This window comes from Papio anubis, chromosome 4 (genome assembly GCF_008728515.1).
Source record: "Papio anubis isolate 15944 chromosome 4, Panubis1.0, whole genome shotgun sequence".
NCBI classification, from domain to species: Eukaryota; Metazoa; Chordata; class Mammalia; order Primates; family Cercopithecidae; genus Papio; species Papio anubis.
The window spans coordinates 128759057-128775791 of NC_044979.1; the positions used below are offsets into that span (position 1 = coordinate 128759057).

General features: G+C 47.2%; 1 protein-coding gene across 4 annotated transcripts in view; it reads right to left on the reverse strand.

Moving 5' to 3' along the window:
• Positions 1-129: 129 nt before the first annotated feature.
• CRCP (CGRP receptor component) overlaps positions 130-16735 on the reverse strand; it is a 40367-nt gene continuing 23761 nt past the window's right edge. For 3 of the 4 annotated variants that reach the window (XM_009202878.4, XM_003895921.2, XM_003895923.3), the window contains 2 exons: positions 9408-9465; positions 130-2529 (listed from right to left, as the gene is read on the reverse strand). In XM_009202878.4, the coding sequence (XP_009201142.1) occupies positions 2380-2529; positions 9408-9465 (208 nt within the window). In that variant the 3' untranslated portion in view covers positions 130-2379. The remainder of the gene's footprint in view (positions 2530-9407; positions 9466-16735) is intronic. The other variant, XM_009202879.2, reaches the window with a different exon arrangement.

The window sequence follows — 16735 nt, forward strand, 5'->3', positions numbered from 1 at the left end:
CAGAACCTGGTTTAACAAAAAACTGAGGCTAAATTCAGGTCTCAAATATAGAAACTTAAACTTTTCTTGAAATCCAATTAAAAATGTAGATCTAAATAAAGTCAGTTTTTTAAGAAAAAAAATCACACATTTTAGCTTCAGTCAGATTTCACTTTATTTGTATCCATGACAATATTAACTCTTCAGATTTATAAGATGACAAAACTTGTTAATTACCTGGAAACAATTTATTATTAACTAGGTTAACCCTAAATCCATCAAGAAAAACCACCTAACATATTCAGTGTTAAAAAGAGACATTACGACCAGCCTGACCAATATGGCAAAACCCTATCTCTACTAAAAAATATAGATATTAGCAGGGTATAGTGGCGCATGCCTGTAGTCCCAGCTACTCAGGAGGCTGAGGCACCAGAATCGCTTGAATCTGGGAGGGAGAGGTTGCAGTGAGCTGAGATCGTGCCACTGCACTCCTGGGCGATACAGCGAGACTGTCTCAAAAAAAAAAAAAAAAAAAAGACAATAATGAGACAGATCGGCACACAGCACACATATGCCCTGAGAAATAAATCAACAGCTCCCAGTAAAATTCCCAATACCCTAGATAGATTTACAAGTACAATCTGGTACTTTCATTTTTTTGAGATGGAGTCTCGCCCTGTTGGCCAGGCTGGAGTGCAATGTGTGATCTTGACTCACTGCAACCTCTGCCTCCCGGGTTCAAGCGATTCCCCTGCCTCAGCCTCCTGAGTAGCTGGGATCACAGGCATGCACCACCACACTCGGCTAATTTTTTTATATCTTTAGTAGCGAAGGGGTTTCACTATGTTGGCCAGGCTGGTCTTGAACTCCTGACCTCATGATCCGCCCGCCTCCACCTCCCAAAGTGCTGGGGATTACAGGTGTGGGCCACCACACCTGACCCTAATCTGGTACTTTCAATTGCCTATAAACAGATTTCAGCTGAATCTCAGATGGTAAGGTTAAGATGCACGGACCTGCAATCAATTGCCTGGGGAGTGGGATGGATGGATGGGCAGGAGGGTTGGAAGAGAAGTAATCCCATTAGCATTGAAAATGAAAGACTACCAATTTGGAAAATCGAATGTCTACGATCATTTTCTTCCCTAAAACAGGGAAGACAGTGAATGTGGAAAATCCAATTTTCAGCAATATTCACAGGACCTAAGGCAACAACCACATGCCTGGGGCAACTACACTTTCCAAATCCTGAATTCCTGAATATTAAAAAGGTTTTCACATGGTAATAATCTTACTTATTTTTTTTTGAGATGAAGTTTCCCTCTTGTTGCCCAGGCTGGAGTGCAATAGTGCAATCTCAGCTCACTGCAACCTCCGCCTCCTGGGTTCAAGTGATTCTCCTGCCTCTGCCTCCCGAATAGCTGCGATTACAGGCATGCACCATCATGCCCGGCTAATTTTGTATTTTTTTTTAGTAGAGATAGGGTTTCTCCATGTTGGTCAGGCTGGTCTCAAACTCCTGACCTCAGGTGATCCTCCTGCCTTGGCCTCCCAAAGTGCTGGGATTATAAGCATAAGCCACTGGGCCAGGCTAATTGTGTCCTTTTTAAAGGAGCAAACAATTTGACTGTTGTGCAAATGAGGCTCACCTGGTCTCAATATGAAGCACCTGCTCTGGGCTGCTGTCTCAGGGCAGGAAAGTGGGGTGGTCAGGAAGGCAGCCAAAACTGTTTCTGCTGCCACTGTCACTAAGCCTGGAGTGCCTGTTTTCAACTGCAGTGATCTGGTCCCTAACATTTAGCCTAAACAGTGAGCTGGTAAACAAAGCCCCTGCCAGCAGAGAAAAGGGGCTCTAGAGCTGTTGAAGGATTGGCCAGGCTGGTTCTTTTCTTATCTCTGTTGTTCTCGAGGAAATTCCTCTAAGGTGAGCCAAGGTCAGTGACTCATTTTAACTTAGAGTAACTCTCTGGGGTTCTAACCAGATTCCCAACAGTGCTCTGAGCCCCTGTTTAGTAAGTTCCCAGGGAAGCAGATGAAACTAATTAGGACATGGCCCACCAAAGAAGACACAAGCATTTTCCCCGCTGTGTATAGAGACCTCCCCACAACTGGGGCAAAGGCTGTGGAGGAAATCTTTCAAGCACAGAGGGATCCACGGTCACTGTCCCCACCTTCAGCTCTCTGCCCTGACAACCTCAGCCTGTCTTCACCATGTTTCTTCTCCCCAAGGCACAAATATTTCTTTTTAGCTTATTTTTGTGATGTACCCAACTAACCACGAAGCCAGCCAGGCCTGCCGGGATAGAGGGTATAATCAAATAAACAATCCTCTCAACATCCAGGAAATGGCTGCTGGGCCTTCTGACTTCATGAAATGCCAGGGCCAGCTGTGCTCTTCTACGCTGGGTCCTCTTCGTCCATTGCCACGTCGCTGTTGGTCTTCTTCTTCTGCTCAGCCTCTGGCCCTGCAGGCAGAATGCTGGTGACGGTGTGGAGAAGAGCTTCAATCTGCTCCTCCGTGAGCCGCTCTTCACTCTCTTCCACCATCTGCAGAAGGAAAGAAAATCCTCCAGGGTTACAAATGAAACTCACAGTCCTGGGCAGCCCTGCCCACTGTGCTCACAGTCTCAGCCCGGCCTCCTGGCACACAGATCTCACGGCCTGGGTCCTCGTGAGTCCTCTCCATCTTCCAGATGGAAGGGTGGAGCCAACTCACATCCTGGACTGAGCCAATGCGACTGATCAAATGGGTCACTAAAAACTGAGTTGTAGGATAGCATTTTTCTTTAAAGAAAAGGAAAACCCCCGGCCTGGGCAGCATAGAGGAACCCCATCTCTTAAAAAAAATAATAATAATAATCAGCCAGGCATGGTGGTGTGTGCCAGTAGTCCCAGCTACTCGGGGGTCTGAAGTAGGAGGATCACTTGAGCCCAGGTTGAGCCAAGCACTCCAACCTGGGTGACAGAGCAAGATCAACTCTCAAAAAAAAAAGAAAAAAGGAAAACGCTAACAGTTATACAACCACCGACACGCACAGAGAGAAGTCAACAGGTTGCATATGCATCTCTGAGAAGTTATATGGCACTTTATGTACTTTTACATTTCACAAGCACATCTGTAATTTTTTTTTTTTTTTTTGGGATGGCGTCTTGCTCTGTGCCAGGCTGGAGTGCAGTGGCGCGATCTTGGCTCACTGCAACCTCCGCCTCTCGGGTTCCAGCAATTCTCCAGCCTCAGTCTTCCGAGTAGCTGGGACTACAGGCGCGAGCCACCACGCCCAGTTAACTGTTTGTATTTTTAGTAGAGACGGGGTTTCACCATGTTGGCCAGGATGGTCTCAATATCTTGACCTCGTGATCCACCCGCCTTGGCCTCCCAAAATGCTGGGATTACAGTGTGAGCCACCGTGCCCGGCACACAGCTGTAATTTAATGAACGTCAACATAGTTGATGATGCCCACTGTGTGCCAAATGGTTTGGAGCCTTTTTTTTTTGAGACAGAGTCTCGCTTTGTCGCCCAGGCTGGAGTGCAGTGGCCGGATCTCAGCTCACTGCAAGCTCCGCCTCCCGGGTTCACACCATTCTCCTACCTCAGCCTCTGGAATAGCTGGGACTACAAGCGTCCGCCGCCACGCCCAGCTAGTTTTTTGTATTTTTTTAGTAGAGACGGGGTTTCACTGTGTTAGCCAGGATGGTCTCGATCTCCTGACCTCGTGATCCGCCCGTCTCGGCCTCCCAAAGTGCTGGGATTACAGACTTGAGCCACCGCGCCCGGCTGGAGCCTTCTTCTAATCCTCACTCCCACTAGCAACAGCCCTGCGGGGAGGCCTCCCGTGTGCCTGGAGCTGCATCTTGCACTTCCCGTCCAGCATTTCCTTTCATCCTCTCAGCAATGCTGCCAAGAGGTAGAACTGGAATCCCCAGCCAGGCCTGCCCAGTCTAAAACCCACAGTCTCCCACACTCCACACCACACTGCCCATCAAAGGTCCACGCAAAACCTGGTTTCTGATGTGGTCCCAGAAATCTGAATCTAGAGATGATACCCACAGCCTGAGCCCCTAATTCTAAGCAGAATTAGGTCATCAGCTGCCTTTTTAAAAGCAGCATGCAGGCAGTCAAGTTACTTAACCCTGTTTGCTTGGTGGCATCAACCATCGATCACAAACACCTTTCTCAGCTCAAGGTGGCCAGGTCCTATTCCACAGCATTCCCCACAGCAATCTCTGAAATTCGGCAAATGGAACCACAGGGAGTTCCAGAAAGAAATCCTGGCAGACTGAAGTAAAACAAGGTAATAGGACAGGCCTGCAATCCTGGAGAGGATCCCAGTCTGACCACCTCACTTTACAGACAACAGCACAGTTCAGGAAGTCATGTGACATGCCCAAGGTCACACCACGAACTCCTGGCAAAACCCTGGTCTCTCCACTCACTTCAGCCCAAAAGTGTTTCTGCAACTAGATAATAATTCTGGTGTCCCAGGATGGGGCGGGGGGATCCTGAGCGAATCAATGGGGGCTACTCCCTATGACGCTGTGAAATAAAATGACCATTTTCTAAAGATTCCATAGCTCAGGAAAATGTAAATTCTCTTGGGAGAAAGAAACAATCTTCAACCCCCGCCCCCCTTTTTTTTTTGAGACAGTTTAACTCTTGTTGCCCAGGCTGGAGTGCAATGGGGTGATCTCGGCTCCCTAGTAGCTGGAATTACAGGCATGCACCACCACGCCCAGATAGTTTTGTATTTTTAGTAGAGACAGGGTTTCTCCATGTTGGTTAGTCTGGTCTTGAACTCCTGACCTCAGGCGATCCACTAGCCTCGGCCTCCCAAAGTGCTGGGATTATAGGAGTTAGACACCATGCCCGGCCAAAAAGCCATGTTTAAAATTAGACATGCAAAGTTACAGTCTATAAAAAGCAGTAATCTAACATGTACTGCCCCCAAAGAATAAAGCAGAGAAAGGAGGAAAATAGCCAAGATTTGGTTATTTAATCCAGAGAAAAGATGATCTCCGTTTGAGGAAAGAATGTGCAGAAAAAAACTTTGCTAAATTCACTAACAGCCGAACCTTTTATCAACATCCAATCCTCAGGGTTAATTATAGTCAGGACCTTTTGTTTTTCAACCTAAGGTTCCCAGTCACAGGAAGAAACCCTACACTGCATTAAACTAAATGAAATATAAACAAAAAGAAACTTTCAGAAATAAAACACTAGCACCTCTTGGATCACTAGCGTAAATGACAATGCCTACATTATCCCTCACCCCCGCCTTTTCTTTTCCCAAAGAGAGTGGGTCTTACACTGTCACTCAGGCTGTAGCATACTGGCGCAATCGTCACTGCAGCCTCAAACTCCTGGGCTCAAGCAATCCTCCTGCCTCAGCCTCCTGAGTAGCTGGGACTATAGCTATGTGGCACCATGTCCAGCTAATTATTTTTTATTATTTTTTGTAGAGATGGGGTTGCCCAGGCTGGTCTTGAACTCCTGGGCTCAAGCGATCCTCCCACATTAGCCTGCCAAAGTGCTGGGATTACAGGCATGAATCACTGTGCCTGACCCTTCACCTTTTCTTTCCAACAGAGGAGAAACATTCCAAGAGTAAAGTTCAAAGCACCATCTCAAGGTTCTCAGATACCAATCATTTCAGGTAGTTCAGAACATAAGGACAAATAAATGTAAAAGTCTGAAGTATCGACAGCTGAGTTAACACAAATGATAAACTTTCATTATCTCAGTCCCAGGAGCATCAAACTGGGTTGCTGATCTCCAAAAATGGCAACTCGAAGTTGCCAAACCTAATGTCCTACTTTCCTCAAAATGAGTCAAAGATCTGAGAGCAACAACGTACACTATTAAATATTTGATCCAGAACAGTTTACTAAACCTGGCTTTCTAAATTTCAATTTTCTCTAATGTAAAATGAAAGTAACGCCTACAGCAAGGACAAAAGGAGAACATATGTAACAGTGTTTTACAAGCAATAACACTCTATATGAGTCCAGACTTCATAATCACGAAATTACTAACAGGCCTAGATGGTAGTGCTGTTCAGGACAGTGGCCTGTGAGGTCACAGGATTCACTGACCTCAGCCCAGAGGGCTCACAAATCATTCCAAATCAATACACAACTGGGCACGACAAGTCCTAAGCCGGGTGGCCACCTCATTTCCTCACTGAGTCTCTGAGTCAGCAGGCAGTCATCAGAGGGCCACGGCAAATCACGGCTCAGGCGTAACTGAAGAGGTGAGGTTTCAGCCTCCAAAAGACACCTGGCTCCCAAGTGAATGGTAATAAATGTCGAACACTGGGACTGTTTTCTGGACCCAGGGAGAAAAAATGGCTCTAGTGTTGATATAGGGAACTTCTCACTCAAGTCCTTTGCGCTTTCCACTGTAAGTGAAACCTTTATTTCTTTTTGTTTTCTTGAGATGGAGTTTCGCTCTTGTCACCCAGGTTGGAGCGCAGTAGCGCAATCTCGGCTCACTACAACTGCCACCTCCCAGGTTCAAGCGATTCTCTGCCTCAGCCTCCCGAGTAGCTGGGATTACAGGCTCATGCCACCACACCCAGTTAATTTTTGTGTATTTAGTAGAGACGGGGCCATGTTGGCCAAGCTGGTCACAAACTCCTGACCTCAGGTGATCCACCCACCTCAGCCTCCCAAAGTACTGGGATTACAGGTGTGAGCCACTGTGCCTGGCGATTTGCTTTTTTTTTTTTTTTTTTTTTTTTTTAAAGACAGGGTCTTGCTCGGTCACCCAGGCTGGAGTACAGTGGCACTATCATAGCTAATTGCAGCCTTGAAATTCTGGGCTCAAGCAATCCTCTCACCTTAGTCTCCTGAATAGCTGGGACCACAGGTGTGCGCCACCATACCTGGCTAATTTTTTTTAACTTTTCGTAGAGATGGGGCCTTACTATGTTGCCCAGGCTGGTTTTGAATTCCTGGTCCTCAAGCAATCCTCCCACCTTGGCCTCCCAAAGTGCTGGGATTACAGGCGTGAGCCACCATGTTCAGTCAAAGCTTTCATTTCTTATTCACTCTCTGGTGAGAAGAGATACTGCTACAAACCTTGGTAAACAATTTGCTACCTTTTGTAGCCAAATTCCAGAGTGGGAAGAATCTGGGTGTAAAATGGTTCAACTGCTGAGAAACAGCACTTTCTACCAAGGCCTACATACTTTGTAGAAAGGAGAAGGAAACCATCTTAGGAGATGTCACACACATCTTTCGTCTTATCAAGCACGAGTACCTAGCTTGGAGGAGGCAAAGTAAAGCTTCTGAATCAGAAGGTCTCAATCAGCCACTCACCAGCCCTCTGGGCTAAAATCGAGAGGACACTTGCCCCCTTCCAAGACTGTGGGGAGGGCATTCAAAGTGACAGACAATCACTGGCGCCAGGACCAAGGTCTGGCACACCCCACGCACTCTTTTTTTTTGAGATGGAGTCTCACTCTGTCACCCAGGCTGGAGTACAGTGGTGCGATCTCAGCTCACTGCAACCTTGGCCTCCCGGGTTCAAGTGATTCTGCCTCAGTCTCCCGAGTAGCTGGGATTACAGGTGTGTGCCACCATGCCCAGCTAATTTTTGTACTTTTAGTAGAGATGGGGTTTCACCACTTGAGCCAGGCTGGTTTTGAACTCCTGACCTCAGGTGACCCGCCCACCTTGGCCTCCCAAAGTGCTGGCATTACAGGCATGAGCCACTGCGCCCAGCCCACCCCAGGCATTCTCAATAGCAGCGAATTTTCCCCCAAGTAATGATAGCACTTTCCACAGGCTCTGGCTGAGGTCACGCTAATCCTCATCTCTTCTCTCTGCCTGTCATTAAGCCATGGGTAACATATGTTGCTGATTAAAGCTGGAGGAGACATGACATGTGATCTTTAACCCAGAGGGACAGGGATTCGTTTCTTGCTGTTCTGTTTGTTTTTTCTCTCCTCTAAGCTCTAAGTTGAAACTCCAACACAGCGTAAAGCATGAAAATAATCAGGACACATGAGAAAGGGGTTTCTATTTAGGCTACAGGCGGGTTCCCAGAGAAAGGCACCCTTCATGGAAGGAACTGTTCTAATTTAATTTTGGGTACATTCTGAAGGACAAAAACAATCCTAGAAAGACAATGAACAGTTTCTTTTTTTTTTTTTTTAAACTGGCAGTTAGATGGCCTGCTTGACACTTGTCACGTACCGATGCTCTCTGCCCTGTAATAAGAAGGCAGTGGCCACAATGTGCCCAGTGGTGGCCTGGGTATCTCCCTGGATCATTTCCCAGGCCCAATACCCCATCGCAGGCCCTCTACTCTGGCTGCCTCCTCCTGTTCCAAAGCCTATGCTCTCAGTGCAAAGCGGACTCCGTAAGTGATGAGGCTGCACTAAATAAATGGTTTCATGCAGGGAAACGGGATCACATTCATCATTTTAGATGTGATCTCTGACGGTGATGTGGGAGATGGACTTGGGGAGCCAGGGAGAATGGGGAGAGGACAACCACAAGAGCCGTGTAGAGAAATAATGCAGAAATCAACGCAGTACAGGCCGGGCGCGGTGGCTCAAGCCTGTAATCCCAGCACTTTGGGAGGCCGAGACGGGCGGATCACGAGGTCAGGAGATCGAGACCATCCTGGCTAACACGGTGAAACCCCGTCTCTACTAAAAATACAAAAAAAAACTAGCCGGGTGAGGTGGCGGGCGCCTGTAGTCCCAGCTACTCGGGAGGCTGAGGCAGGAGAATGGCATAAACCTGGGAGACAGAGCTTGCAGTGAGCTGAGATCTGGCCACTGTACTCCAGCCTGGGTGACAGAGCGAGACTCCGTCTCAAAAAAAAAAAAAAAAAAAAAAAAAAAACGCAGTACAGGAGGGAGAGAAGCAAGAACAGAAGACAAAAGCAACAGAACTTGGGGACTCTGTGACTATGAGATGAAAGGAAGAGAATGGCTTGCAGGTTTCCAGCATGGGAGGCTAGGCCAGGAGATGAGCAAGGAAGGGAGCCGGTGGGACAGCGCACACATGCTCCCCTCACCCAGAAGGAGAGGAAGCAAGAGTGGGGTGAAGGGTGGGCGTGGGGGCAGAGAATGTTCACCAGAGACATGCTGAGTTTCATGTTTTTATGCAACATCTGGTTGGCAACAACCCCTACAGGGAAGCAACAGCCAGAATGGCCTGGACATCAGGGGAGACAGAGAGCCGCCAAGTCATCAGCCAAAATCCTAGGGGAGGAATGAAATCTCCTCCAGTGTTTTACGGTCCCTAAGTCCACATTAACTAGGATCAAACTGGCAAGGTCTCCTTTTCCTTAAAAAATGGGGTGGTTGGGCAGCTTCTTCAAAAAAAAACAACAGTTCCTAGCTTGTCCACCACAGCCTTTCTACATCTCAGACCCACAGCAGCCTCCCCAGCGCAGGCGCCCTTGGCTCACCAGCTGGATCTCCACGGCGGTCACAGGCCGGTGGTTCAGCAGCTGGAGCTTCTCAGCTCTGTGGAGGGAAAGTACAGCGTTGAGAACTCGCATAGCCCTAAGTCCTGAGTCCTGACTGAGCTGCACAGAGAATACTTTGTCAGATAAAAAATGGGAAAACCGCTGGAGTGTGGCTCTCAGTTCCTTCAACTGTAAACCGAGAATGGGAATAGGAACGTGTGTGTGAGTGACTCCCAGCTCAGGGTACGAATGGGTATCAGAGGTGTGATTGTAGGAAACAAAGCAGCAGTGCATGTACCATTTTAAAAACAGGAGGGTCATTTTCTTTTTCCTTTTTTTTTTTGAGATGGAGTTTCGCTCTTATTGCCCAGGCTGGTTTGCAGTGGCACGATCTTGACTCACTGTAGCCTCCACTTCCAGGGTTCAGGCGATTCTCCTGCCTCAGCCTCCCAAGTAACTGGGATCACAGGTGCCCACAACCATGCCCAGTTAATTTTTTGTATGTTTTTAGTAGAGAGGGGGTTTCATCATGTTGGCCAGGCTGGTCTCGAACTCCCGATCTCAAGTGATCCACTCACCTTGACCTCCCAAAGTGGTAGGATTACAGGCATGAGCCACCGCGCCCGGCCCAGGATGGTAATTTCTATCTGGAAAATGTGAAGAAAATAATGCTTTCTTCATCCAAATTACAGAAAGTACCAACTAACAAAATCACCTTGGGCCAGGTGTGGTGGCTCATGCCTATAATCCCAGCACTTTGGGAGGCCAAGTGGGAGGATCCCTTGAGGCCAGGCATTTCCGATCAGCCTGGGCAACATTAAAAGACCTTACCAAAAAATTAAAATAAATTAGCTGGGCATGGTGGGTTGTGCCTGTAGTCCCAGCTACCTGCAGTCCCAGCTACGGAAGGCAGAGGACAAGGGGGTGAGGCAGGAGGATCGCTTTAGCCTGTACTCCAGCCTGGGTCCCAGAGCCACACCCTATCTCTAAAACTAAAAAATTGAAACACACAAAATCATCTTGTGTGGTCATCTCTTAGAAATGGGTGAATTCCTTTTTGAGATTAATATTTCCCAGATTTGACCTATTATCTTAGTAAAGAGGGACTAAAAGACGTGGGAGTTGGCCGGCATGAGTGAGGCTCAAGCCTGTAATTGCTGGGAAGCCCGAGGCAGATTGAATCCGCGAGGTCAGGAGATGGAGACCATCCTGGCTAACCACGGTGAAACACCGTCTCTACTAAAAATACAAAAAACTTAGCGAGGCCGAGGTGGTGAGGCCATGTAGTCCCAGCTACTCAGGAGGCTGAGGCAGGAAAATGGCGTGAGCCCGAGGCCGGAGCTTGCAGTGAGCTGAGATCCTGCCACTGCACTCCAACCTGGTGACAGAAGAGACTCCGTCTCAAAAAAAAAAAAAAAAAAAAGAGGTGGGAGTTAATACACAGAAATACAAGGTACAATCCCTCTGCCCTGAAAGCATAGCAACTGGAGAAGAAGGCAAATACATGCAAATTTTCACAACAAAAGATCTGAGTGACAGTTAGATATAGTGATCATCTGCCTCAAAGAAAGACACAGCTCATTGCTGAAAGGGGGGCTGAATTGTGTGGATGCTGAAAGACTACAGAACTTCGAGGAGATCAAACAACAGCAATGACCACCCCCGTGCAGGTGACAACTTCTATATTTCTCTCTCAATTTGACTCTGGGGCTGCAGATCCATCTTTCCAATCAGCTCAGTAAGTATTTATTGCGTTAAAGACCTTCTGGAGTGAAAACATGAAGAAGCCACGACTCCTGCAGCCATGTGTTGGGGGAAGCAGAACAATTACCCACTCTCCCTGAGCCTCAGTTTCCTCATCTATGAAATAGGAATGATAACAGTACTACTATCTTATGAGAGGATGAAGAGGGATGATCTTCCCAGAGGCCACGCTACCATTTTGTGCTTGTTTTCCATGTGGAAGTACATTGAATCACCTCAGATTTCACTGACACTGAGATGTGAATTAACTTGTCCACGGTTGCCAAAGCTAGTAAATGGCAGAAAAGCTCCTGTTCTTGGCCATCTGCTTCCTGAGTGTACATGTGATAATGGATGGAAAGCGTCATAATGCAATCATCACACAATAATTTCTCCATAAATGGCAGTCGTGTTAGGACAGCTCTAGTCAAGTTCTACTGCTTGTAATCCCCCAAACATTTACTCTAGACTCAAGAAGGGAGACTCCACAGAGATGACACTTGCACTAGACCCTGATGGCCTTTCTTTTTTTTTTTTTTTTTTTTTTTTGAGGGAGGCGTGAGTCACCGGCTGTGTCACACCCAGGCTGGAGTGCAGTGGGCGCGATCTCAGAAGCTCACTGCAAGCTCCATCTCCAGGTTCCACGCCATTCTCCTGCCTCAGCCTCCGAGTAGCTGGGACTACAGGTGCCCGTCACCACGCCCGGCTAGTTTTTTGTATTTTTTTTTAGTAGAGACGGGGTTTCACCATGTTAGCCAGGATGGTCTCGATCTCCTGACCTCGTGATCCACCCGCCTCGGCCTCCCAAAGTGCTGGGATTACAGGCTTGAGCCACCGCGCCTGGCCCCTGATGGCTTTTCAACACAAAAGGGATGGGAGGGACAGCCAGCCAGGGCAGGAACAACACAAGGACATGCCCACAGGAAAGAAAGCTCCCGGAGTTTTAGGAAACAGCTAAAGAGGGGTGAGACATGGGGTGAAAGAGTCATTTGGGATAAGATCAAAAAGGGCTCTATCAAAAAGCTGGATGTGACTTGGTCAGTACAGGAGAGCAACCAAGGAAGAGGGGCATGCTCTGGCTGGTGCTGCCAGTGATTCTGGAAGACCCACAAAAAATGGAGGTAGACAGTGCAGTTATAAAGTTGGCCAGCAGCAACAGGCATGCCAGTAAGCACATGTGAAATGCTTCCCGTCACCCTTAGGTAAAGTCAACAGTACTTTACAACTGCCTAGATTGGGTGGGGTGGGGGAGGAGGAGTGAGGGAATAGAGAGAGTCAAGGTTAGGTTGTTTAGAAAAAAATACATTATTTAAAATGAAATTTGAGTTTGTAGTACCTTTATAACTCTGAAGAGGCTTCTGTCAAAAAGTGTGTCTAGTTTGGTCTAGAACTAAAGGAAAAAAACCAGCACTAGCTTTATTTGCAAGGAGTTACATGAAACCATGGAGTGGATATTATGCTCCAGAGACCAACTGTGGACCGAGTGAACCAGGACAGAACACCATAAAGCGCCTCCATTTAAGGGGCCAGAAGCCAGACGCGGTGGCTCACATCTGTAATCCCAACACTTTGGGAGGCTAAAGTAGGAGGATCAGTTGAGGCTACGAGTTCAAAAACAGCCTGGGCAACAAACTGAGACTCTGTCTCTACAAAAAATAAAAATAAAACAATTAGTCAAGCATGGTGGCATACACCTGTAGTCCTAGCCACTCAGGAGGCTGAGGCAGGATTGCTTGAGCCCAGGAGTCTGAGGCTGCAGTGAGCTATGATCACACCACTGCACTCCAGCCTGGGCGACAGAGCGAGAAAGATAGGTAGACTGTGTCAACGTAGAAGTCACTGGATTTGCCAACCAAGAGGTCATCAGTGGCCTGTGCAGTTCAGTGGAATGACAGCTGTGCTGACAACTGGACTCTCGGGACTGAGGAATGACTGTGGAGGAAACAGCCTCTTGATAACACAGAAGTAAAAAACCAACTCCAGCCGAAGTAGGGAGGGTCTGGAAGGAAAGTAGAGAATGGCCACCAGCTGGGGAGACAAACATGTGGAGAGGCTGAAATTCCAGGAGGGAAGAGTAAAGACCCTCAGAAACTGCTGCCCAAATCTCCAGCAAAGGGTCTCATGTTCCACCGAGACCATGGTGAGGGGAAAGCAGCAGCCAATTAGAAAGGAGATGAGTTCCCATCTGAGAGGTCTCCACGTGAAGAGGGAGAAGAGGGACTGCAAGGACTAAAAGCTGCAGGGGATCTGGTAATGAGACGACCAGAATTAAGATCAGCAACGACATTCACAACCGCTCCCTGAAAAACTCCAGCTCGAGGTCGAACCACCAAGCAAGTTCCCTGTCCTACATCCAAGGACCTGAGCACTGCTGTGGTCACGGCAGGCCCCCACACACTGCACACTCCAGTCTGGGGTATTGGGGGGGTTAAGGGGGTTGGGACACAAACATTCCCCGCTGGCTTCAGAACCAAGCCTCTTTCATTGTGTCTACTTTCTCCCCTTGCTTCTCAACTCCCCACACCCTAGCTCTTGCCCCAGTGATCACCAAAACTGTTCTTGCTTCAAGGGCCTGGTGTCCTCCACACATAGTGGCTGCTCCTCAGTCCCACTCCATCCTGTTGGTGACATGTGACACTGCTGATCATTCCCTCCTTGAAACTGCCTGCCCTCAGGGCTTCCATGACACCTTTCTCAATTCTTTTCTGATCCTTCCAACTCTCCCTTCTTCATCTCCTGGATTTTCTCTTCTTCAGCAAGGTTTAGGCACTCTCATGGTGCTGACTTTCATCCTCTGACCCTCCTACTGACGTCTTCACCCAGGCCTCAAAATCTCAGCTACCACTACAGGCTGTAACCAAGAAGTCCGTGCTTTCTGGAGACAGACAGAGGAGAAGGACCAGAGAGTAGCAGACCAGAGGCGGGGACGGGCAGTGGGGTGGGCGAGGCAGGGGGAAGTGCATGTGGTTAATGACTATGAAAAAATAGAAAGAATCAATAAGATCCAGTATTTGATAGTCCAACAGGGTGACTAGAGTCAACAATAATTTAATTGTACATTTAAAAATAACTACAAGAGTATAACTGGATGTGTTGTGCTCACAAATATAACAAGGGCTGCAAGTTCCCAGAGGAGAAGCCAGGCCCAGCCGCAGTGAAGAAGCCTGCCGCTCCCTCTACTGGCTGTTGGACAACAACACTGCCTGTAGCGTTTGCTCTTGGCAGAGTCATGGAACCAAGCGATTAATCACAGGGTTGAAGTTAAAAGGTTTAGAAAGTCTTTTTAAAAGATTTTTTAAAATCCTCGATTTTAGGATCACTAATGGAAAAAAGCGAATTAAAATTAATCTTTCTTGAATTCTACAGTCTGCTTTAAATTTATATAGATCACGGCCAATCATGAATCGGCTTGCAAGACAATGCCTATATATTTGTAGGTTTTTTGAACAGTATTTGTCCATACTTATAGTAGAAAAGATGTTAGACTTAGGAAGCAATACATCAGCCCAGACAAAGAGCTGAAAAGAGGCCTTACAAATCAACTGTTAGCACTGCTGCTACAGGAGAAGATGAAGGAAGCCCACAAAAGCTTTTCTCTCTCCACATATTACAATGAAAAACTTCCAGACAGCTGGGCGCGGCGACTCATGCCTGTAATCGCAGCACTTTGGGAGGCTGAGGTGACGGATCACCTGAGGTCAGGAGTTGGAGACCAGCCTGGCCAACATGGAGAAACCTTGTCTCTACTAAAAATACAAAATTAGCCGGGCGTGGTGGCATGCGCCTGTAATCCCAGCTACTCAGGAGGCCGAGACAGGAGAATCGCTTGAACCCGGGAGGCAGCAGTTGCAGTGAGCCGAGACTGTGCCACTGCACTCCATCCAGCCTGGGTAACAAGAGTGAGACTCCATCTCAAAAAAAAAAAAAAAAGAATCCCCAGACAAAAACCACAAAAATACCTGAGGACTCTGAAAAGCAAACAAAAGCAGGTGGTCTGGGAGGGAAACAAAACCTGAGAACCATCTGGAGTGGAGGATGGATGTGAGTTTCTTGGGGTTTTTTCCCCTCTTTTGTCTCAGGGCCTCAATCCTGGTGCAGCTGTGGTGGCCCCACAGGCAGCTCCAACTCCAGGAGAAATCCAATCTTTCCGGCCAGGAGACTGAGAAAGGCTGGAGACCCAGGAGGAGCTCACAACTCAAGGGCAGCCCCCCAGGCGGGGACCAGCAGCAGGCGTAGCCTGGAAGCCCTCGCTGTCCACAGTGCCGAAGAGTCCTTTTTCCTTTTCCCTTTTCTACTTTCCCTGCTGTGCTCCAAGGACAGCTCTAGTAACAACCATACACAAGCCGGCAGGCAAACCTTTGAGAGACAATCGGGAATTTGTGGCTAGAGGACCCAAAGAGGGGTATCATGTGGGCCAGAGAGTAGGGAAGTTCCAGAGAGGAGAGCTACAGAAGGGGACTCCTCCAAATTTGAATATCAACCAACACAAATTCTAGATTCACCTGAGCTATTTATGTGCAGAACAGCACCAAAACAGCAAGCATGGAGCAGACCCAGAAGAGCAAAGACCCCGAATGAGAAGTGAGAGAGTTACGCCACCAGTCCAGCCCCATATGCAAACACCCAGAGTGGCAGGGCAACGGTTTCAAAACCAAATAACACTGAAATCCTTGCCCCGGAAGGCAAGACTGACTTGAAGTCTGAACCTAATTGGATTGACAGCCTCCTAAAACACAAACCAGAGTTTAACAGGACCCAGAGTCTAAACAATATAATACTCAAATGCCCAGGATACAATCTACAATTACCCAGATCAGGAAAATATGACTCATTCTCCAGGGAAAAGATAATCAACAGGTGCCAAGCCCATGATACCCCAGATGTTAAAATTATCAAGATTCTAACTATTGTAACAACTGGGGGAAAAGGTAAACATTCCTGAAATGAATGGAATAATACAAGTTCTCAGAAAAGAGCAGAGTTATAACAACCAAATGGAAACTTTAGAACTGAAAAATACCCGAAATGAAAAATTCACTGGTAGGCTTGATAACGGAAGATGCCAGAACAATCTGTGCGTATACAAACAGATCAACAGAAATCATCTCATTAGACTTTGAGGCTGCAGTGAGCCTGATGGCGCCACCGCACTTCAGCTTGGGCAACAGAGTGAAACCCTGTCTCTATTAAAAAAAGAGAAAGGAAAAAAAAAGAGAAATTACTCCATTTGAACTACAATTTTTTAGAAAAGGAACAGAGCCTCAAAGATCTGTACAGCAGTATCAGAGGTTTACCAGTTGTATTTTTGGAAGCTGAAGAAAAGGAGGAGAAAGAGATTGGGACAGAAAAAATATTTCAAAAATAGGTGAAAACTTCACAAATGTAGTAAGAAACATAAATCTACATAATCAAGAAGCTCAGCAAAGACAAACTGGGGAAAAAAAGCTGAAACATATCATTATCAAATTATTGAAGACCAAAGACTTAAAGAATCTTTTTTAAATTTAATTTTAATTTTTTTTTTTTTTGAGATGGAGTCTCGCTCTGTCATCCAGGTGGGAGTGCAGTGGTGCAATCTCAGCTCA